The following is a 19,782-nucleotide window of genomic DNA, read 5'->3' on the forward strand; positions in this document are numbered from 1 at the left end:
CCCCAAGACACTCCCTGTGTGGGACCAACTCCAGGGCCACCAAGGCACCCCCAGACACCTCCCCTTCCACTGTGAAACAGAACAATTACAAAAGCATCTGAATCACCCATTTCATAGGAACTAGAAAAGCATCATAAAGAGAAATAAGGGAAATAAGCTAACCGTCCTCTGGAAAGGGCCCCCGTGGGTGGCCGTTGGAAAGACAGAGGCCCAAGCAGGGATGGGGCTGAAGGAGCTTCTGGGGTTCACGGAGACTCTTAGCTACTAGGAAACACTGTGTGCAGCTAAAAACACACATCCTGGCGCTAATGTGGATGGAATGCGGCCGCCCCACTCTGGATGCAGGCAGGCTGGGGCCTCAGGCCAGTGAGCCCTGAGCCCTGATAAGAGTCACAGAGCTAGGCAGACACAGACAGCATTCACTGGGCAGCCACCACGCAGGGAAAGGCCCAGAGGGCACTTGCCACCTCAGACAGCCCTAGTCAAAGCCTCATCCTGCACCAGAGAAAGCATTTCTGTAACCTTGCCCTCGGGCGCCAAAAAGAGCCCAGCCTGGGCTCAGCAGGATGTGCCTCCCCTCCTCTCTCTTTGCTTTTAAAAGTAATAAAAGGCTCCTTGAGGGACTAGTCCCGAGGGGGCCACTCACCCTGTTAAAGCGCTTGGCTTGGAAGAGGTGGCCGTTGGCACGGTACAGCTTCCTCCATCTTCTGGCTCCCCGGCGGTAGATAGATTCTGGAAAGGATATGAGAAAGGCGTAAAGAAACAGCGTGGCGGCCACGAGCCCATGCAGGGTGCAGCTGCGACAGACCACTCCCGTCCAGGTGGTGGCGGCCGCAGCGTCCTCCCAGGCAGGGAAGGCAGGGCTGGAATGACGGCCTCCCGGCGGCCTCTCTGTGCCCCCTCCTCACATGATCCTCATGGTGTCACGGCCTCGGCGGCTAGAGACAGAGACCCAGGTGAGGATGGAGCCAGGTGTCCTCGCAGGGCAGACAGGATCCACCACGGGACGGCCGCTTGCTGACAGTAGAGCCATGAAGTCACCCCAGGCCAACGCGGGCCGGGTCTGTTTGCCCCCCTGCCTGTTTTCCTTTCCACCCCCCTCCTCCCCAGGCAGCCCTGTGAAAAACAGGCTTTTTTTTCCACACAGGGATAGTTCAAATAGGTCTCGATTATTTACACATGACTGTCAGAGGAGGAAGAGTGGATGCCACACTGGAGCCTGGGCCAGGCTAAGATGCAGAGCGTCACTGACTTCACTTCAACAACTCGCCAGATGCAAGCGGCGCGAGGCCCCGGGCTCTCCAGTCGAGTTTCCTTTAACCTAATAAATCTCAGGGCAGGAAAGCCAAACTGACCGTGCACCCGTTTCCATTCGCATGTTACCAAAAACATCATCTTTATAACATGCATTTGACAGTCCAGCCCATGCGGACTGTGCCTCTTATGAAAAATGCCGGCACCGAGCCTGTAACCAGACGGCTGGTCTTGTCCTTCCTCAACACTGTGTCTCACTTTGCTTCTCCAAAACTCTTTGAAACGGAGGTGTGTGTAAACAGAATCTTCAGAAACGTACAATGGGAAGCTTTGTGCTTTTATAAAATTCCATCATAAAAGCGACTTTCATGAACCAAATGAAAGTGCCACAAATATATTGAAGTGGAAATTGTAACGGAATGTTTTTAAAACAAGCAAATGACTAGCTCTGGCTGGAAACTGTTGAAATCAGGCCACGCGGATGGTAAAACCTGCTCCTCTTCTTTTAAATGGAAGATTCAGTGCGAAACCAAGAAGTCAGGGGTCCTCCAGGAGCGCAGGTCAAACAGGCCTCACGGCAGTGGGCGGCTCAGCCCAACCAGCCCTCCCAGGATGCGGCTTGGGGTTTGACAGAGGCCTGGTGACACCAAAGGCCCCTCCGGCCACAGACGCGACTCCCAGCAAGCCCGAGGCCAGGCTGGGGTCGTGCAGCCTGTGCCCTCTCTGCACTCCACCCACCTGGGCGCCAGGCCTGGGCTCCACAAGAGGCGCAGACCCCCAGGGGCAGCCACACTTTCGGCCCCTGTGCCCCTCAGCCCTGAGGAGGTCGGGTGAGCCCCCATGTGGCTCTGCCCACGACGACAGGGCGCATCCTGCCCTAACCAGCCTACGGCAGGTCCTGGCTCCAGGAGTCCGTAGGCCTGACTTGTCCCCTCGGGGGACGCTCTGCCTGCCCAACAACCCTCTCTGAAGGGAGAGAGAAAGAGAAGGGTGTGAAGCGGTGGAAACGGAGGCACTGTGGGCCACAGAAACTGGCACACACCTGAGGGGCCGAGTCGGATAGTCGCACAGCCGGGGGCGGAGCTGAGGGACGGACGCACAGCTGGGGGCGGAGTCAAAATGGACGCACAGTGGGGGACGGAGCCAAGGGACGGATGCACAGCTGCGGGGCGGAACCAAGGGGCGGGCGCACAGCTGGAGGGCGGAGCTGAAGGACTGACGCACAGCTTGGGGTAGAGCTGAGGGAAGGACGCACAGCTTGGGGACTGAGCTGAGGGACGGGCGTGCAGCTGGGGGTGGAGCTGAGGGCCAGACGCAAAGCCGAGGGGGCGGAGCCGAGGAAACGGACGAGCAACTGGGGGCGCAGCCGAGGGACGGACGTGAAGCTGTGGGCGGAGACGAAGGCAGGTCGCACAGCTGGGGTGCGGAGCCGAGGGACGGCCGCGCAGCTAGGGGACCGAGCAGAGGGACTGACGCACAGCTGGGGGTCGAAGCTGGCTGGAGCGGGGACACACGGGACCCACCCCCAGTGCGCCTGGGAAACCCTGAAAATGCGCCAACTGGACACCCTTCGAGTTCAATCAGTAAAGAGAGTGACGTCCTAGCAGACGCCAGGGCTCATCAGGGAGCCTCCAGCAGGGTGAACAAACTCTCCCACAAGACACAGCACACAGCCCGGCGTCCCCAGTCCCCGCCGGGACGAACTTAAGTGTCCCCTAAATTCATGTGGGGAGCCCCAACCCCCAATGTGGCTGTATTTGGAGATGGGGTCCCCACGCCTCCAGAACTTGAGAAAATAAGTTTCTGTCGTAAGTCACCTTGTCTGTGGGGTTCTGTCACAGCGGTCCAGGCGGGGACTGACCCCGCTTCCCACCACAAACACACTCGGCCCCTCGGAGACTAAGGATGGAAACACATTTTAGAAGGAATTACAGAAGATCTCAGTCACCCTGAGTCACCTGCACACATGAGAGACAAAGGGCCCGTGGCTAGGGATGCTGGACTGAAAAATCCATCAGGAAAACGCAGTCAAAATAGGAACAGAAGTCCAGAGCAGGTGTCTCGCCCGAGAGAGACACAAGCATCTCAGCCCCGAGAACCATCGAAGCAACCCGCAAAGCCGCCCAGGCGTCTCCTACACTGTGGGGTCGGCACGAATCAATCCCCCGCAGCCCCAAACACCTTCGAGGCCCAGGAGTGCCCCGGGGAAATGGCGTATTCTCTGGGAGAGCCTAGCAGCTCAGAAACGAGGACCATTTGCTCCCCCTAGGACCCGGCAGCCCCACTGCTGCTCGTCAAAGCTCAGAAACGCTCGTTCCTGGGCTCGGGAGCATTCAAGAATGTCCGATGACCTCAAGGTCTGTGGACAAGAGAATGCATAAACAAACAGATGTGTGGGCGTCCACTAGAAGACACAGCCAGTGAGAAGCCCACCTCAGCCATGTGCAGTGGCCCAGAGGTGTCTTGGAAACACCAAAAATCAAACCCTAGGGTGACAAAAACATGGTGCCATTGCTATAGAACCAAACAAGTCAAAAAAAAAAAAAAAAAACCCGATGGGCCAGGCGTGGTGGCTCACGCCTGTAATCACAGCACTCTGGGAGGCCGAGGCGGGCGGATCAGGAGGTCAGAAGATCGAGACCATCCTGGCTAACATGGTGAAACCCCGTCTCTACTAAAAATACAAAAAATTAGCTAGGTGTGGTGGCAGGCGCCTGTAGTCCCAGCTACTTGGGAGGCTGAGGCAGGCGAATGGCGTGAACCCAGGAGGCAGAGCTTGCAGTGAGCCGAGATCAAGCCACTGCACTCCAGCCTGGGCGACAAAGCGAGACTCTCTCAAAAACAAAAACAACACCTTGTTTTAGAATACACAGTCATGTGACAAAAATGTTCCAGTAAGCAAATAACCAATCCAATTTCAGGCCAGCAGCAGTAACCAATCCAATATCAGGCTGGCAGCCGCAGGGGGACAGCCTGCAGCTGGGTGGGGCTTAAGTCCTGCCCCTGGCTGGCTGCCGGGGGGGGGGGGGGGGGGGGGGGGGGGGGGGGAGGGCAGTGTCCATCCATTACCACGCTTTATATTGCTCCTGTGCTCCTAGCGTGTGTCAAATGGTATGCTGAATAACAATGGAACTAAATGACCTGGGGGCACAGGGACAGAGAGGATAATTTCAAGCATTTCCCTCAGACCTGCCTCCTTCAAATATCCCATCTCACTTTTTAAACTTTAAGGGTTGGTTTTGAACTTTTATTAGGGAAGGGAGTTGCCCCAGCCTGTGTTGCCCAGGCTGGTCTCCAACGCCTGACCTCAGGCGATATGCCCACCTCGGCCTCGCAAAGTGCTGACATTACAGGCATAAGCCACTGTGCCTGGCCTTCAAATCAGATTTTTAAAAAGGAACAAAGAGCTCTGAGCCTGCAAAACCTCCCAGGTGAGAAGCCACTGGCATCCCTGCCTGCTCACGGGTGCCACCTGGAGCTCGGCTTGAGGCAGGACACAGGTGGCAGCCGGCAGTCAGCTCCAGGCGCCACGGGGACAAATTTGCAAATACCAAAGGAAAATGAGTGAGAGGCGGGGATTCAAGTGACCCAAAGACCACAGAGGCGAGGCCACGCCCCACCCCACTGCAGTCCAGCTGGAAGGTCTGAGCCCATGATGGCGGCCCTCCTCTGGGAAGGCCAAGTGTGCTGGCACTGCCTGAGGGAGGGTCGAACTGTGTCAGGCGGGAGTACTGCTGTGTGGAGACCGAGTGTGTCAGGCGGGAGTACTGCTGTGTGGAGACCGAGTGTGTCAGGCGGGAGTACTGCTGTGTGGAGACCGAGTGTGTCAGGCGGGAGTACTGCTGTGTGGAGACCGAGTGTGGCTTAAGGGGATATGCGTGGATGCCAAGTGCCAAGGCAGGGCCTGTGATGGTTCACTGTATGTGTCCACGCGGCTGGGCCATGGTGCCCAGACGGCTGGTCAAATGTTATCCTGGATGTTACCGTGAGGGTGAGTATGGATGAGATAAACATTTAAATCAGCTGACTTTGAGGGAAGCGGACTGCTCACCACAATGCAGGTGGGCCTCACCCAAGCAGAAAAAGGCCTCCACAGAACAAAGGCTGAGCTCCCCGAGCAGCAGTGCCGCGGCCGTGGCTCCTCCTAGGTCTCCAGCCTACTGGGCCCCCTGCAGATTTTGGGCTTCATGAGTCTCTGTGAACAAGCCAGTTCCTTACAATAGATCTTTCTATACACACACCTTATTGGTTTGGTCTCTCTGGAAAACCCTGGCACAGGGTATCTGAGGTGGGAGTTCTGGGCAGGCATCGTGTTTCCCATTTTTCTCGCCCTCACAGCCCCCCATGCGGTGTCCCACGGGAAGGCATGCCAGTAGCCCCTGGCCCTGGGGACCCTGGTTGGGCAGGACACCCAATACTCCCAGCACCTGGGTCTTGCCTCAGTGAAATGGGGGAAGCCCCATGGGGTCCATGCCAGTCCCCAGCTGGAAAGCAGGGACCAGGTGAGTTATAAGGGATAACAGGGACAGCAGCGCAGCCTGTACTTAACAAATACACCTTTTGGCCAGGCGTGGCGGCTCATGCTTGTAATCCCAGTACCTCGGGAGGTCGAGGCAGGTGGATCACTTGAGCCCAGGAATTTGAGTCCAGCCTGGGCAACATGGTGAGACCCCGTCTCTATAAAAAAAATACAAAAAATGAGCCGAATGTGGTGGCGTGCACCTGTAGTCCCAGCTACTCGGGAGGCTGAGGTGGGAGGATCACCTGAACCTGGCAGGTGGTGGCTGCACTGAGCTGAGATCACACCACTGTATTCCAGCCTGGGCAACAGAGCCAGACCCTGTCTCAAAAACAAAACAAACAAACAAAAGACACCCTTTTTATTTGGGGGTAATTTCAGATTCACAGGGAAACTGCAAAGGCTGTGGAGAACCTGGTAACCAGAAGCCTCCCTGCGGCCAAGGCCCTGCCTGGCCCCTACTACTCGCCTATGGAGGCTGAGAGGAAGCTTGGTGCTACCCAGAACCTCAACTCCAGCTGTAGGCAGGGCTGCCCTCAACTGTCTTTTTTAATAGACTATTTTTAAGAACAGCTTTAAATTGGAGAGTTCCCAGAGACCCCACCTGCCTGGCTCCCCACAGCTCCCATCTTCCACCTGCCTACTATGCTGTTACAATTAATGAGCCAGGATCCATGGCTACCTTAAGCGATATTCAGACCTTTCCTTGGTTTTCACCCACTGTCTGCGTCCGCCCCAGGGTCCTGTCCTGGAGCCCATGTGTCACTGTCCTGCCTCGTCCAGGAGCCCACGTGTCGCCGTCTTGCCTCGCGGGCCCTGCTGCACAGTGACTTTCTCAGACTTTCTGACCGTGCTTTCTGACCGTGACAGTTCTGAGTGCAGGCTGGGTGTCTGCAGGATGCCCCTCTGTTGGGACTGGTCTGATATTTTTATCAAGGTGAGACTGCACTTAGGGCCTCCTTAGCTTCTGAATCAAAGGAGCACCTTCCTTGAAAAATCCACATTCCCACCTTTTTGGGGGATTCTGCAACTGCCAAAACAAACGAAAGCAACCATGAAAACCCCCCAAACCTTCGAACTTCAGGCAATTGACTAGAAGTTTCCCTCAGTGCAAGGGGCCTGGACACGCGGGCCGGCAGCCACTCTGCCTTTCTGGGCCCGCAGGCACGGATGTTCGGGGGACCTGGCAGTCCCCACCCCTCAAAAGTCACAGTTGAATTTTCAGTGTTTGGGTTTCTGCTTGGAAAGTGACGGGCCTATTTCTGACCTAAGCGACAGTCAAGGGAGCCCTTCTGGGGATTGTGCTCTGGAAATAGGCCCCGGCCCCCAGATACTACCGGCGAGGAGGCTGTGGGCCTGGCATCGCAAGTCCCCCGGCCACCTCTGTAGAAAAGGGTCCCATGTTAGCAGGAGGTCCTTCCGGGGGTGCATCTGGACACAGCCTGGGGTCTCCCGCAGTGGACAGCACACAGTGGATGGCGCAGCCACGTGGGTCAGGCTTTGGAGTCAGAGCTGGCTCGATGTCACGTGCCCATCAGGGACCCATCCTGCCACCTCCTTGGGTGCCAGGCTCTGCTGAAGCAAGCAGGGAACAAAACTGTGGGGATCACAGGGGCCGCTCCTCCTCTTTCAGCCTTAACTCCGACAACCTCAAGGAGCTCTGTGCGTGTCTTTTGAGATTCTATAATTAGGACGGCCACAGGAATTCTAAGGAGCTCAGTTTCCATGGCAATCTCCCGCCTTGAGCACTCTGACAAGACGTAGAAAACACGTTTTAAAACACTAAGCTCGGAGCAGCAGGCTGGGACAGGCGACAGCCCTCGGGTGTGGGGGCGGTGAGGGAGGGGCTGAGTCCCCGGCAGCAGGTCACGGGGCACTCGAGGCCTCCGCTGTTCACTGGACACGGCCCCGCTACACGGGGTGATCAGCACAGCCCAAAGCAGTTCCACAGGACGGCCCTGCGGGGCCCGGATGGGTGCAAGGCAGTGGTCAAGCCACACACAGATAGCCAGGTGCTTTCTATGGTGGCCCAGGTCAGTGACCAGGAGGACAAGGAGACAGTGAGGTGCCCTTGGGCCCAGAGGTCCCCAGAAGCCGGGGTACAGCTGTCACTGAGGGTGCAGGTAAAATGGGCACTGCCACCTCTAGACTCCGGAGCTTCTTCCCTGGGCAGTGATTTCCACTGGATTCTGAGCTCCAGGAGCCTGGGGCCACCTGGCTTCCTCTCCAGGCTTCCCCAGTACACAGTCAGCTGCCAGCATGTCCTAGGCAAACAGAGACACAAGAACAGCAAGGACCGCAAATTCGCATCCAGAGCTAAGGTGTCCCAGGGCTGCCCGTGGCCCAGACACTGGAGTTTGGGGTTTGGGGTGGGACTCTCCACCTCACCCGACTCAGCCTGGTTGGCCATTGGTCCACAAACTGACCTGCACCCTCTATAGTGGGCACTGGGCTACCTCGGCCAGGGGCTGCCAGGGACAATGGAGAACACGAATGCAGAGTCCTAAAAAGCCACCAAGAGCTGCAGGTGACGCCGTTCACCTGTTTGCCTGGTGTGGAGCCCCTGAGCCTCGGCTACACCTGCACCAGAGCTCCCACTGCATTTCAGGCCAGAACGCTCCCAGCAGAGCTGTCTGAACGGAAGTCCTTCGTTCCTTCTGCATGCAGGCACCGTTCCAGAGGCTGAGGGCAGTGGGAGGCGGGACGTGGGGCGGGACAGGCCCAGCCAGGACCAGAGGGTGAGAAGGCACAGGGAGGGGCGTCTGAGGATCTGGGGTGGCCACGGGGCAGGGGCAGCAGTTGGGGGCAGTGGAGGTGCAGCCCCTCCATCTGAGGGACCTGCCCGGATCACAAGCCTGCAACTCAAACTTCCCGTTTCTAACCACAGATCTATTTCCCAGCTGAAAATGTGATTGAAAACATGCTATGCTTTTAAAGGTGACTGAAGAATAACACTAAAGTCACAGAAGACGACTTGGAAAAGGTTTTGGGCACCACTGTGGCGGGAAGCGGATGGCTGCCCGGGGCACAGGGTCTGTTTTGGGGACTTGCAGCCACAGCCCAGGCTCCCACCGAAGCAATCACCTCCCCCTTCCCCACAGCTGCTCAGTGCAACCACACAGCACAGAAGAGCTCGAGAGTCAGAAGAGGCACAGCCGAGGCGCAAGTCGGGCGCAACGGGGAGTCAAGCTCTGCCGACTTCCGTCCTCTCACGTCCAGGCACATGGGACAGACGGACCCCTGGGAACAGGCAGAGCCCGGCCCTGTGGGCACTGGGGCCACACGGCACAGCACAATGGGTATCATGGTGTTGGTGATACAAAGGGACAGGCAGGTGGATAAGGGACCCAGGAGGGATGGGCGGGTGTGTCCCTGCTATGACGCAGTGGCATGGGGGCTGCTCAGGTGTCCGCGGATCTCGGGAAGGCGGCCCTGGGTGAGGGGCAAGTGGCGAGCCTGGGCCAGTCTCGCAGTCCAAAGCCTCAGGTCCCCTCGTGGTGGAGATGGGCAATGCCATTCCCCAACCACAGGCTGTGGCCACTGCATCCAGCTGCCCTCATGGGTGGCTCTGATGCCCCAAGACCTTGGGCTTGTTCATCTGGGGTCTAAGCCAATCAGATGAGGGCATTTCCCAGTGACATCACAGGCCCAGGGCGGTCACGTGACTGAGACACGCAATCAGGCTGGAGGGGGGTGGGCATGGCAGGGTTGGCGGGGCAGGGTCCCCAGCCCAGGGTGGCTGGGGGGAGACAGGGAATGAGTTGGATTACCCACCAGCAGCACCCACCTCTGGACATGTGATGGGGGACCTGCCCATCACCTGCAGCCAAACAACCTGTGGGCGGCACCTGCCCTGGCCACAACCCTGGCCAGGTAGCCCCTGCAGCCCAGGGCAGCAGACCAGCCCTCTGAGGCCACCAATGCTGGCAGACTTTGGTTTTTGAGCTGAAAATTTAAAAAGTCTATAAAACAGAGCCTTGTTCACTGAAGAAAAGTTTCCCATTGAGGAAGCTGATAGGCCTTGGCATCCGGGTCTCTGGTGCCTGGTGCAGGCGGGGGCAGGAGATGCGACAGGAACACACTAGGTGGGGGTGCTGGATGCTGTGCTGAGAAGCCCCCGTAGGACCTCCAGGTGACGCTGCCCCAGGGCAGCCTTGGATAGAGCGATCGGGCGACAGCCTTCAGGACACGGGCAACATCCTCGGGCCCTGGCATTCCCACCTGCGGGAATTCAGCTGCCCGACTCCCTCCCACAGTGGCCAATATGGACCCCTGGGAAAGGAACCGCACTCCATGGAAAGGAAGGGAAGTGCTGCATGTTGGCGAGAGGCAGCTGGGCGGCTCCTTCCAGGGCGCAAATCCCCGCATGGATGGGAGGAGGCTGTGGCTCGGATGCGTGGGCCCCCAAGGGGCAGCCTCAGCGGCATGGACTGCTGGAGGGACCCTGAGCAAATCTGATTGGGACACCTGGTGCTGCCCTCCGCCTACACTCCAGCTTCCTTCGAATAATCAGACTCACCTGCCATGGAATGCAGACGGAAGGCAGGAGGCACCACAGGGGCCTCAGTGTTTTCTTGGGTTCCCTGGGAGCATGTCAGGGGCCACGGGGACCCACAGTCACGCCACGTCCTGCAGCCAGCCCAGGGCCCCACGCCTCCCTCCTCAGGGGAGTAGGGGTGGGACAAGGGCCAAAGCCTCCAGCTCCCAAGAAGCCAGGCTCCCCAGGGTGTCCTCTGCCCCACCGTCCTCAAATGCTGCTGTCAGCAGCCGTTCAGGAAAGTGCCCCTGAGAGATGTTTGGGAAGGAATTACATCCCAACAGTTTGGCCTTACAATCAGTTCTACTGAAAATATCCTAATTTGTTGTAATACAAAATCAAGATTTTATGAAATGACTGAGAGGCTGACCAGTATTTTCATAGTTTCCGTGGAAAGATGTACGCCAACTTCCAAGCAGTCCATTGCAAATAAATTCATACCAAATACCGCTCCTTTCTATGTAAGAAATTTTTTTTTTCTGGATTCACTAAAACAAACAAAACACATCAACACCAACAACAAGAAGCTGCTGCGAGTTCCTCACTGCTGAGCTCCGTGTCTCCCACCCTCAATCAGACCCAAAGGCCCAGGCTGGAGGCAGAGATTGCCCAGCACCTGGCACAGAGCCAGGCTGGCAAGGCTCTTGGGAGGACGTGCGGCTGAGTCAGAATAACTCAGAACCAGGAACTGAGCTGCAAGGGGACGCGGCACTGAGGATGTGGCCAGGGACGCCACGCGAGGAGTCTAACCCTCCTCCCACGAACAATCGATGAAAGCTGAAAAATAGGCAAAAACCGCATTGGAGGCATCCGAGACCAGACAAGTGCGTCAGAAGAGAAGGTGTTGCCAGAGAGATGCGCCACCCAAGCCCTACACATGCACGGCGTCTGCTGACCCTTCGGAGGCCACACAGAAAGCTGGGCCGGGCATCTCACTGGAGACAAAAACTGGGGTACAGGGCCACCAGGACAATCAAGACCTACGGAACTGTCTCCGTCGGCTCCGCCACCACAGCAAAATACCACAGACTGGGTGGCTTAAGTGACAGGCATTGACTTTCTCATGTTTCCGAGGCTGGAGTCAGGATGATGGCACCTGCAGGGTGGGGTCTCTCCTTGCTTGCTGGCGGCCGCATGCTCACCATGTTCTCACATGGTGCAGAGAGCACGGGCGCAGCGCAACCTCTCGTGTCTCATCCTCTCATCCTATAAAGGGCAAAAATCCCACCACAAGGGTTCTACCCCGTGACTCTAACTACCACCATGACCCTAACTACCACCATGACCCTAACCAAAACAGTGACCCTAACTACCACCATGACCCTAACTAACTACCGCCATGACCCTAACTACCGCCATGACCCTAACTACCACCATGAGCCTAACTACCACCGTGACCCTAACTACCACCATGACCCTAACTACCACTGTGACCCTAACTACCACCGTGACCCTAACTAACTACCACCGTGACCCTAACTAACTACCATCGTGACCCTAACTACCACCATGACCCTAACTACTGCCATGGCCCTAACTACCACCATGACCCTAATTACAGCCGTGACCCTAACTACCACCATGACCCTAATTAACTACAGCTGTGACCCTACCACCATGACCCTAAGTAACTACCACCATGACCCTAACTACCACCATGACCCTAGGTAACTACAGCTGTGACCCTAACTACCACCATGACCCTATCACTGTGACCCTAACTACCACCATGACCCTAACTACCACCATGACCCTAACTACAGCTGTGACCCTAACTACCACCATGACCCTAAGTAACTACTACCATGACCCTAACTACCACCATGACCCTAAGTAACTACAGCTGTGACCCTAACTACCACCATGACCCTATCGCCGTGACCCTACCACCATAACCCTATCACTGTGACCCTAACTACCACCATGACCCTAACTACCGCCATGACCCTAACTACAACCATCACCCTAACTACCACCATGACCCTAACTACAGCTGTGACCCTACCATGACCCTAACTACCACCATGACCCTAATTACTGCCGTGACCCTACCACCATGACCCTAACTACTGCCGTGACCCTAACTACCACCATGACCCTAACTAATTACCACCGTGACCTTAACTACCACCATGACCCTAACTAATTACCACCGTGACCTTAACTACATGACCCTAACTACAGCCATGGCCCTAACTACTGCTATAACCCTAACTACTGCCGTGACCCTAACTACCGTGACCCTAACTACCACCATGACCTTAACTACCACCATGATCCTAACTACCACCATAATCCTAACTACCACCATGACCCTAACTAACTACCGCCATGACTCTAACTACCTGTCAAAGGCTTCGTCTCCAAACACCATCACACTGGGGGGTTAGGGCTTCAACATATGGATTCTGGGGAGACACACACTCAGTCCATAGCATTCCAGAAGTGCACGCCTTGTTCGGTTATGCTGGCCCACAGCCAGGGAAGAACCTGGCCTCAGGAGGAATGGGCCTCCAGGCTCCCCCATGCCTTGTTCAAATGAGACTGCCCTCACCACACTGGGAGGAGTTAAGGGTTCTGGGGCCCTTGGGATGTAATGACAGTATTTTGCAAGTGAGAAGGACACAGAATAGACATTCCCACCCCAGAAGAGAGAACTAGGATGCCAGGCGCAGTGGCTCACGCCTGTAATCCCAACACTTTGGAAGGCTGAGGCAAGCGGATCACCCAAGGTCAGAAGTTCGAGACCAGCCTGGCCAACGTGGCAAAACTCCGTCTCTAATAAAAACATAAAAATTAGCGAGGCGTGGTAGTGTAAGTCTGTAATCCCAGCTACTTGGGAGGCTGAGGCAGGAATATTGCTTGAACCTGGGAGGCGGAGGTTGCAGTGAACAGAGAGCATGCCATTGCCATCCTGGGCAAAAAAAAAAAAAAAAAGAATCAAATGGAAATTCTAAAAGTAAAAAATGAAGTGATTGAAATTAATAATTTAAAGGGGAGATTTAAGAGTAGACTGGGTGAAATAAGAGGTAACAGCAGAAAAAAATCCATATTGAAGCACAAAGCGGGAAAAAACCAAGGCAGAAGAAATCCAGAAAAAAGAGCACATTAGACATACAGGTGTGAAGTGTGGGGGTCCCAGGGGAGAGAGAACAGGATGATATTTGAAAAGCCAAGGGCTGGCTGGGCACGGTGGCTCACACCTGTAATCCCCGCACTTTGGGAGGCCAAGGTGGATGTATGATCAGGAGTTCCAGACCAGCCTGGTCAACATGGCGAAACCCTGTCTCTACTATAAATGCAAAAAAAATTAGCGGGTCACGGTGGCAAGTGCCTGTAATCCCAGCTACTCGGGAGGCTGAGGCAGGAGAATCACTTGAACCGGGGAGGTGGAGATTGCAGTGAGCCGAGATCGTGCCATTGCACTCCAGCCTGGGCAACAAGAGTGAGACTCCGTCTCAAAAAAAAAAAAAAAAAAAGAAAACAAGAAAAAAAAAAGTCAAGGGCTGGTATTTTCCAAAAGAGACAAAAGGTATCATGTCCCTGATTCAAAAAGCTCTGCCAACCTCAATTAAGAGAAATTCTCAATTCCTCTCTCCTTCACAAGGCTGCTGTTGTGATGAAGACATTTTTAACAGGAGTCAGAGAAAACAGAGACGTTGCCTTTCAGGGGTGGCAGTGAGACTGGAAGGTGCCCTCACCACAGAAATGACAAACACCCCAAGCCAACACAAAAACCTGTTGGGGGAAACCCCCTACCTGCCTAGAACTCCACATAGAGTGGAGAACACCCTCCAGAAAGAATGCCAAAGACATTTCCCACACAAACAAAAAACAACCGGGCGTGGTGGTGCACACCTGCAATCCCAGCTACTCAGGAGGCTGAGCCAGGAGAATCACTTGAACCCAGGAGGTGGAGGTTGCAGTGAGCCAAAATGCCATTGCACTCTAGCCTGGGCAACAAGAGTGAAAATCCATCTCAAAAAAAAATAAAATAAAATAAAAAGAATTAATTACAAGTCTGTGCTGAAAGGAATACTAAAGGGACTACTTCAGGCAGAAGGAAGACGGTCTCCATGTAAGCACTGTCCTGCAGGAAGACTAGAATACCTAGAAGGGTAACCTGGGGGTAAATCTGAAGGACCACTGTCTAAGACAACACTTGGTTTGTGGGTCTGAAATACACGTAGAATTTACAGGCATGATAATAACAGCACAAAGACTGATAAAATAATAGCACAAACTAACAATAAGTAAAGAAGAATAATTAGGCCAGGCACACTGGCTCATGCCTGTAATCCCAGCACTTTGGGAGGCCAAGGCAGACAGATCACTTGAGGCCAGGAGTTCGGTACCAACCTGGCCAATATGGTGAAACCCTGCCTCTACTAAAAATACAAAAAATAGTTGGGCATGGTGGTGGGCACCTGTAATCCCAGCTACTCAGGAAGCTGAGGCAGGAGAATCACTTGAACCCGGGAGGTGGAGGTTGCAGTGAGCCAAAATAGTGCTCTTGCACTCTAGCCTGGGCAATAAGAGTGAAACTCCATCTCAAAAAAAAAAAAAATAAATAAAAAGAAAGAAAGGAAAAGAATTAAACTGTTATAAGGTTTTGAAGAAAATGGTAAAAGTAGTTTAAGCTACGTTCCAAGGACGTGACTCATAATTTCTAAGGTAGCCATTAAAATAACATTTAGTATTACTTAACAAAGCTATAATAATAAAAGGGAGGAAAGTAGAATAAAAACACCTGATTAAACCAAAAGAAGACAAGAAAGAGGGACAAAAGAAAGAACAAACAGGACAAACAAGGACCAACAGCAAGATGACAGAGCTACGATGTAACGCATCAGCGTGACATTAAATGCAAACGGACTAAATCCTTCATTTAAAACACAGTCATTTTCAGACTAGATTAAAAATAACTAATTTCTGCTTATAAGAGTCATTTCCAAAATATACAGAAAAGAAAGTGAAAGGATGAAAAAATAGAGCATATAAACACTAAATCCCCTTCCCTCCCTCCCCTCATCTCTCTCTCTCACACACACACACACACACACACGCACACACACATACACACACAACACACACATACACACACAGAGCTGGTGTGGTCACACTAACATCATACAGATCAGATGTTAATCACAATAATACTTTTCATCTAAAGAGCAACATTTGGCTGGGTACGGTGGCTCACGCCTGTAATCTCAGCACTTTGGGAGGCCGAAGCAGGCGGATCACGAGGTCAGGAGATCGAGACCATCCTGGCTAACACGGTGAAACCCCATCTCCACTAAAAATACAAAAATTAGCTGGGCGTGGTGGCAGTCGCCTGTAGTCCCAGCTACTTGGGAGGCTGAGGCAGGAGAATGGCGTGAACCCGGGAGGCAGAGCTTGCAGTGAGCAGAGATGGCGCCACTGCACTCCAGCCTGGGGGACAGAGCGAGACTCTGTCTCAAAAAAAAAAAAAAAAAAAAAAAAATTTCATGATGATAAAAGCATCAATCAAAAGGAAGATATGGCCAGGCATGGTGGCTCACACCTGTAATCCCAGCACTTTGGGAGGCCAAGGCGGGCGGGCGACCTAAGGTCAGGGGTTCAAGACCAGCCTGGTCAACATGGTGAAACCCTGTCTCTACTAAAAATACAAAAATTAACCGGGCATGGTGGCACACACCTGTAATCCCAACTACTCAGGAGGCTCAGGCAGGAGAATCGCTTGAACCAGGGAGGAGGAGGTTGCAGTGAGCCCAGATCCTGCCACTGCACTCCACTCCAGCCTGGGTGACAGAGTGAGACTCCAAAAAAAAAAAAAGAAGGAAATAATAGGCTAATCTCTCTCATAAATACAGTTGCAAAACAACAAACAAACAAAATAATAGCAAACTGGATCAAGCAAAATATAAAAAGGCTAACGCATCACGACCAAACGAGGTGCACTACAGGAATGCCATCGGTCTACCATTAAAAGCCAATCCGTAGAATTCATCATATGAACAGAATAAAGGAGAAAAGTTCTGTCACGTCAATAGATGAAGGAAAAAAGCAGCTGAAAAAATGCAACACCATTCATATTAACAACTTTCAACTAGGAATAAAATAGAACCTCTTTAATTTGTTGGTGGGGATTTACAAAGGAAAAACAGTATTTCCACAAACAGCACCCTTAATGGTGGAATTCTTAAAGCTTTTCCCTGAAATCAGGCACGAGAGGATGTGGCTGTCACCACTTCTGTCCCACACTGTTTTGGAAGGATCAACAGTGCCAAGGTAACAAGGGAACAGCTGAAGGAAAGGTAGAAACAAACAGCTGGTCACTGACAAAATGGCGGCGCACAGAGAGATTCCGGAGCAACCACAGACAAACTACGGGGAACAGGAGAGGCCAAGACAAACGAGTTAATCACACTTCTTTACACATTGCTATAATCAAGAACATAAAAAACCAAACTGTAAAAGTAATACGGCTTAAAATAGCATAAGCATTGAATATCAGGGAATCATTTGAACAAAAAATATGGATGACCGCTACACACAAGACTACAAAATATTATTGAAAGAATTTAAAGCCGGGCGTGGTGGCTCGCACCTGTAATCCCAGCACTTTGGCAGGCTGAGGCAGAAGGATCACTTGAGCCCAGGAGTTCAAGACCAGCCTGGGCAACATAGGGAGACCCTGTCTCTACAAAAAAATGCCAAAATAGCTGGGCATGGTGGAGCACACCTGTAGTCCCAGCTACTTGGGAGGCTGAGGTGGGAAGACTGCTTGAGCGCAGGAGGTCAAGGCTGCAGTGAGCCATGATCGTGCCACTGCACTCCAGCCTGGGCAAGAGTGAGCTCCTGTCCGCAACCCCCCACTACCCCGCCAAAAAAAACCCCAAAGGCCTGAAGATATGTTCACAGATTGGAAACCTCAGTATTGTAAAGACGCTAATCTCCCATACTGATGATAAATCCAAATGCAATCCAAATGTCTTATTGAGCTTTTGAAAATAAATAAGCCAACTGTAAATGGCTTATTAATTAACAAGCCCATGTGTATGGAAATGTAAAAAGCCAACAACCAAGATAACCCTGAAAACTAAAAACCCCAAATTGGAGACTCGTAACACAAGTTACCAATGGTGATTACAAAGCAGAAGAAATCAGACAGTACAACATGGGGGCAAAAAACGAAGGAGACAGATCAGTCCAGAAAGAGGCCCCACACACAGCCAGGACGCAAAAGCCCTAATTATAAAGTAAGCTTTTACTTTCTGTTCATCAGAAGACACCATCCATGGAATGGAAGGCGAGCCGCGGAGTGACAGAAGCTGTTTACAACACAAAAAATCAAAGCACTTGTCTCTAAAACACATACAGCCCCCACGAACCAACAAAAAAGATGGACCCCCCAATGACATTACTCTTCGACAGCCCAATTTTGAAATGGGGCAAAAGACTGGAACAGGCACCTTTAAAAGGAGGGTCCCCAATAACCCAGGAGCCTCGGAGAAGCAGCTCACCTCAGCTGTCACGAGGCCACAGCCTAGTGCCTTTCAGATCTGCTCTGGTGGCGACAACCCAGGGCTCTGACAGTCCATGTGCTGGAAGGAGGTGGATCGGTAATTCCCACATGACCCAGAGCGACTGTGCCATCAACACAGATTCAGCCTTTGTCTCAGTTTCCCGGTGCGCAGCCCCTCTGACCCTAGGAATCCTGGAGTGTGGTAAGAGCGTCTTTTTGCATGCTAATGAGATGACGGGGAGCCGGGAGCCCCCAGACAGCTCCAGGATGCGGCTGGTCTTCAGCAGGACCAAGGAATGCCTAGCGGGTTGGAACTTTCGGTCCCACAGCCCACAGTCCAGAGAGGAGACAGGAGAGACTGAGTTAATCAGCAGTGGCCAGCTGTTTAATCAACTGTGCCTGTCATGAAGCCTCCACAAAAAGCCCTCAATGATGTGGTTTGGAGAGTGTCTGAGGTGGTGAATACACCAAGGTGCTGGAGGGTGGTGTGCCAGGAGAGGGCACGGAAGCTCTGCACCCCCTCCATACCTCAGCCGCCCGGGCAGCTCCTCCATGTGGCTGTCCTTTCTAATAAATGGGTACACTAAGCAAAGTGTTTTCCTGAGTTCTGGGAGCTATTCTAGCCCACCCGAGCCTCAGGAAGGGGTAATGGACACCCCCGATTCACAGCCAGTTGGTCAGAATCCAGGCTGTCACCTGGCACTTGCAGCTGGCTCTCAAGTACGGGCAGGCTTGTGGGAATGAGCCCTTCATCTGCGGGGTCTGTGCTGACATCAGGTAGTTGATGTCAGAGCTGAATGGAAACACAGGACACCCAGCTGGCGCCAGAGTGGCTGTGGGTGCAGAAAACCCCATGTAACTGGAGGCAGAAACACAGTGCAGAGTGCGACGTGGTGCAGCCACGCGAGGGAAACGTCTGTTTCCCGGAAACTCCACAAGAAGGACGCGCCACGGGCAACAGAAGGCGCTCGGATGTCTGTGGCCAAAAGCCGGGATCCCGGTGCCTCGCAGGATGAGGGTGGATACATAAGACGTGGAGAATTCAGCCAGCAGAGCAAATGGCGGTGGGGACGGACACGGCAGAACCGCACCCCACACCATGGGAAAGCCCCACATGGGCCCAACTGAGCGGCCACACCCAGGGTGGATGGCCCCGGATCCCAAGACAAAAGCTCAAAACAAGCAAAACTATCTGCAGGCACCAAGGCCGGGGACGGGCAGGTTACGCCTGGCGTCACCTTGGGGTATAGGGGTGGCCGTGCGCCCAGGGGACAAGCTACACACGGATCAGCTATGTGACGCCAGTTGAACGCTCCAGATTTCATGTTTTAGGGAGTTTTGTTTCAATTTTAAAAAGAAAGAAAAAGAAATCAGAGAATGGAGGCACCCAGACCGTAACATTCTTTCCATAAAGAAAAGCTGAAACCCCAACAGCAGGTGGCTCCACCTGCTGCATCTTAGCTTTTACTTTTTCTTTTTTTTTTGAGACGGAGTCTCACTCTGTCACCCAGGCTGGAGTGCAGTGGCGCAATCTCGGCTCACTGCAACCTCCACCTCCCAGGTTCAAGCAATTCTCCTGCCTCAGCCTCCCGAGCAGCTGGGACTACAGGTGTCCACCACCACACCTGGCTAGTTTTTGTATTTTTAGTAGAGACTGGATTTCACCGTGTTAGCCAGGATGGTCTCAAAACTCCTGACCTTGTGATCTACCCGCCTCAGCCTCCCAAAGTGCTGGGATTACAGGTGTGAGCCACCGCACCCAGTCATCTTATCTTTTTCTTTGGCTTATTTTATTTGCTATATAAGCTTAACTTTCGTGAGCTGAACTCCAAAGTCAACGTGCTGTTTGATTATTTTTGTGAATTGTTTCAAATAAAACCTCTTCTAAGAAAGAATTAATGTCCACCATACTCCAACAAAATAAGTGATCTCTTCTGTTTCAAATGTTCCTTCCCTAAC

The 19,782-nt window shown here is 53.3% G+C and overlaps 1 protein-coding gene across 16 annotated transcripts in view; it reads right to left on the reverse strand.

The window, feature by feature from the left end:
- Positions 1 to 19,782, reverse strand: part of PRKCZ (protein kinase C zeta) — a 133,521-nt gene that overhangs the window by 49,162 nt on the left and 64,577 nt on the right. For 12 of the 16 annotated variants that reach the window (XM_055260765.2, XM_055260766.1, XM_055260772.2 and 9 more), the window contains one exon: positions 647 to 732. In XM_055260765.2, coding sequence (XP_055116740.1) covers positions 647 to 732 — 86 coding nt within the window. Of the gene's footprint in view, positions 1 to 646; positions 733 to 908; positions 927 to 1,177; positions 1,197 to 1,992; positions 2,127 to 2,296; positions 2,329 to 19,782 lie in introns of those variants that run through there. The other 4 variants (XM_055260773.2, XM_055260775.2, XM_055260776.1 and 1 more) reach the window with 4 other exon arrangements.

The sequence above is a fragment of the Symphalangus syndactylus genome, chromosome 22 (genome assembly GCF_028878055.3).
Source record: "Symphalangus syndactylus isolate Jambi chromosome 22, NHGRI_mSymSyn1-v2.1_pri, whole genome shotgun sequence".
Classification (NCBI taxonomy): Eukaryota; Metazoa; Chordata; class Mammalia; order Primates; family Hylobatidae; genus Symphalangus; species Symphalangus syndactylus.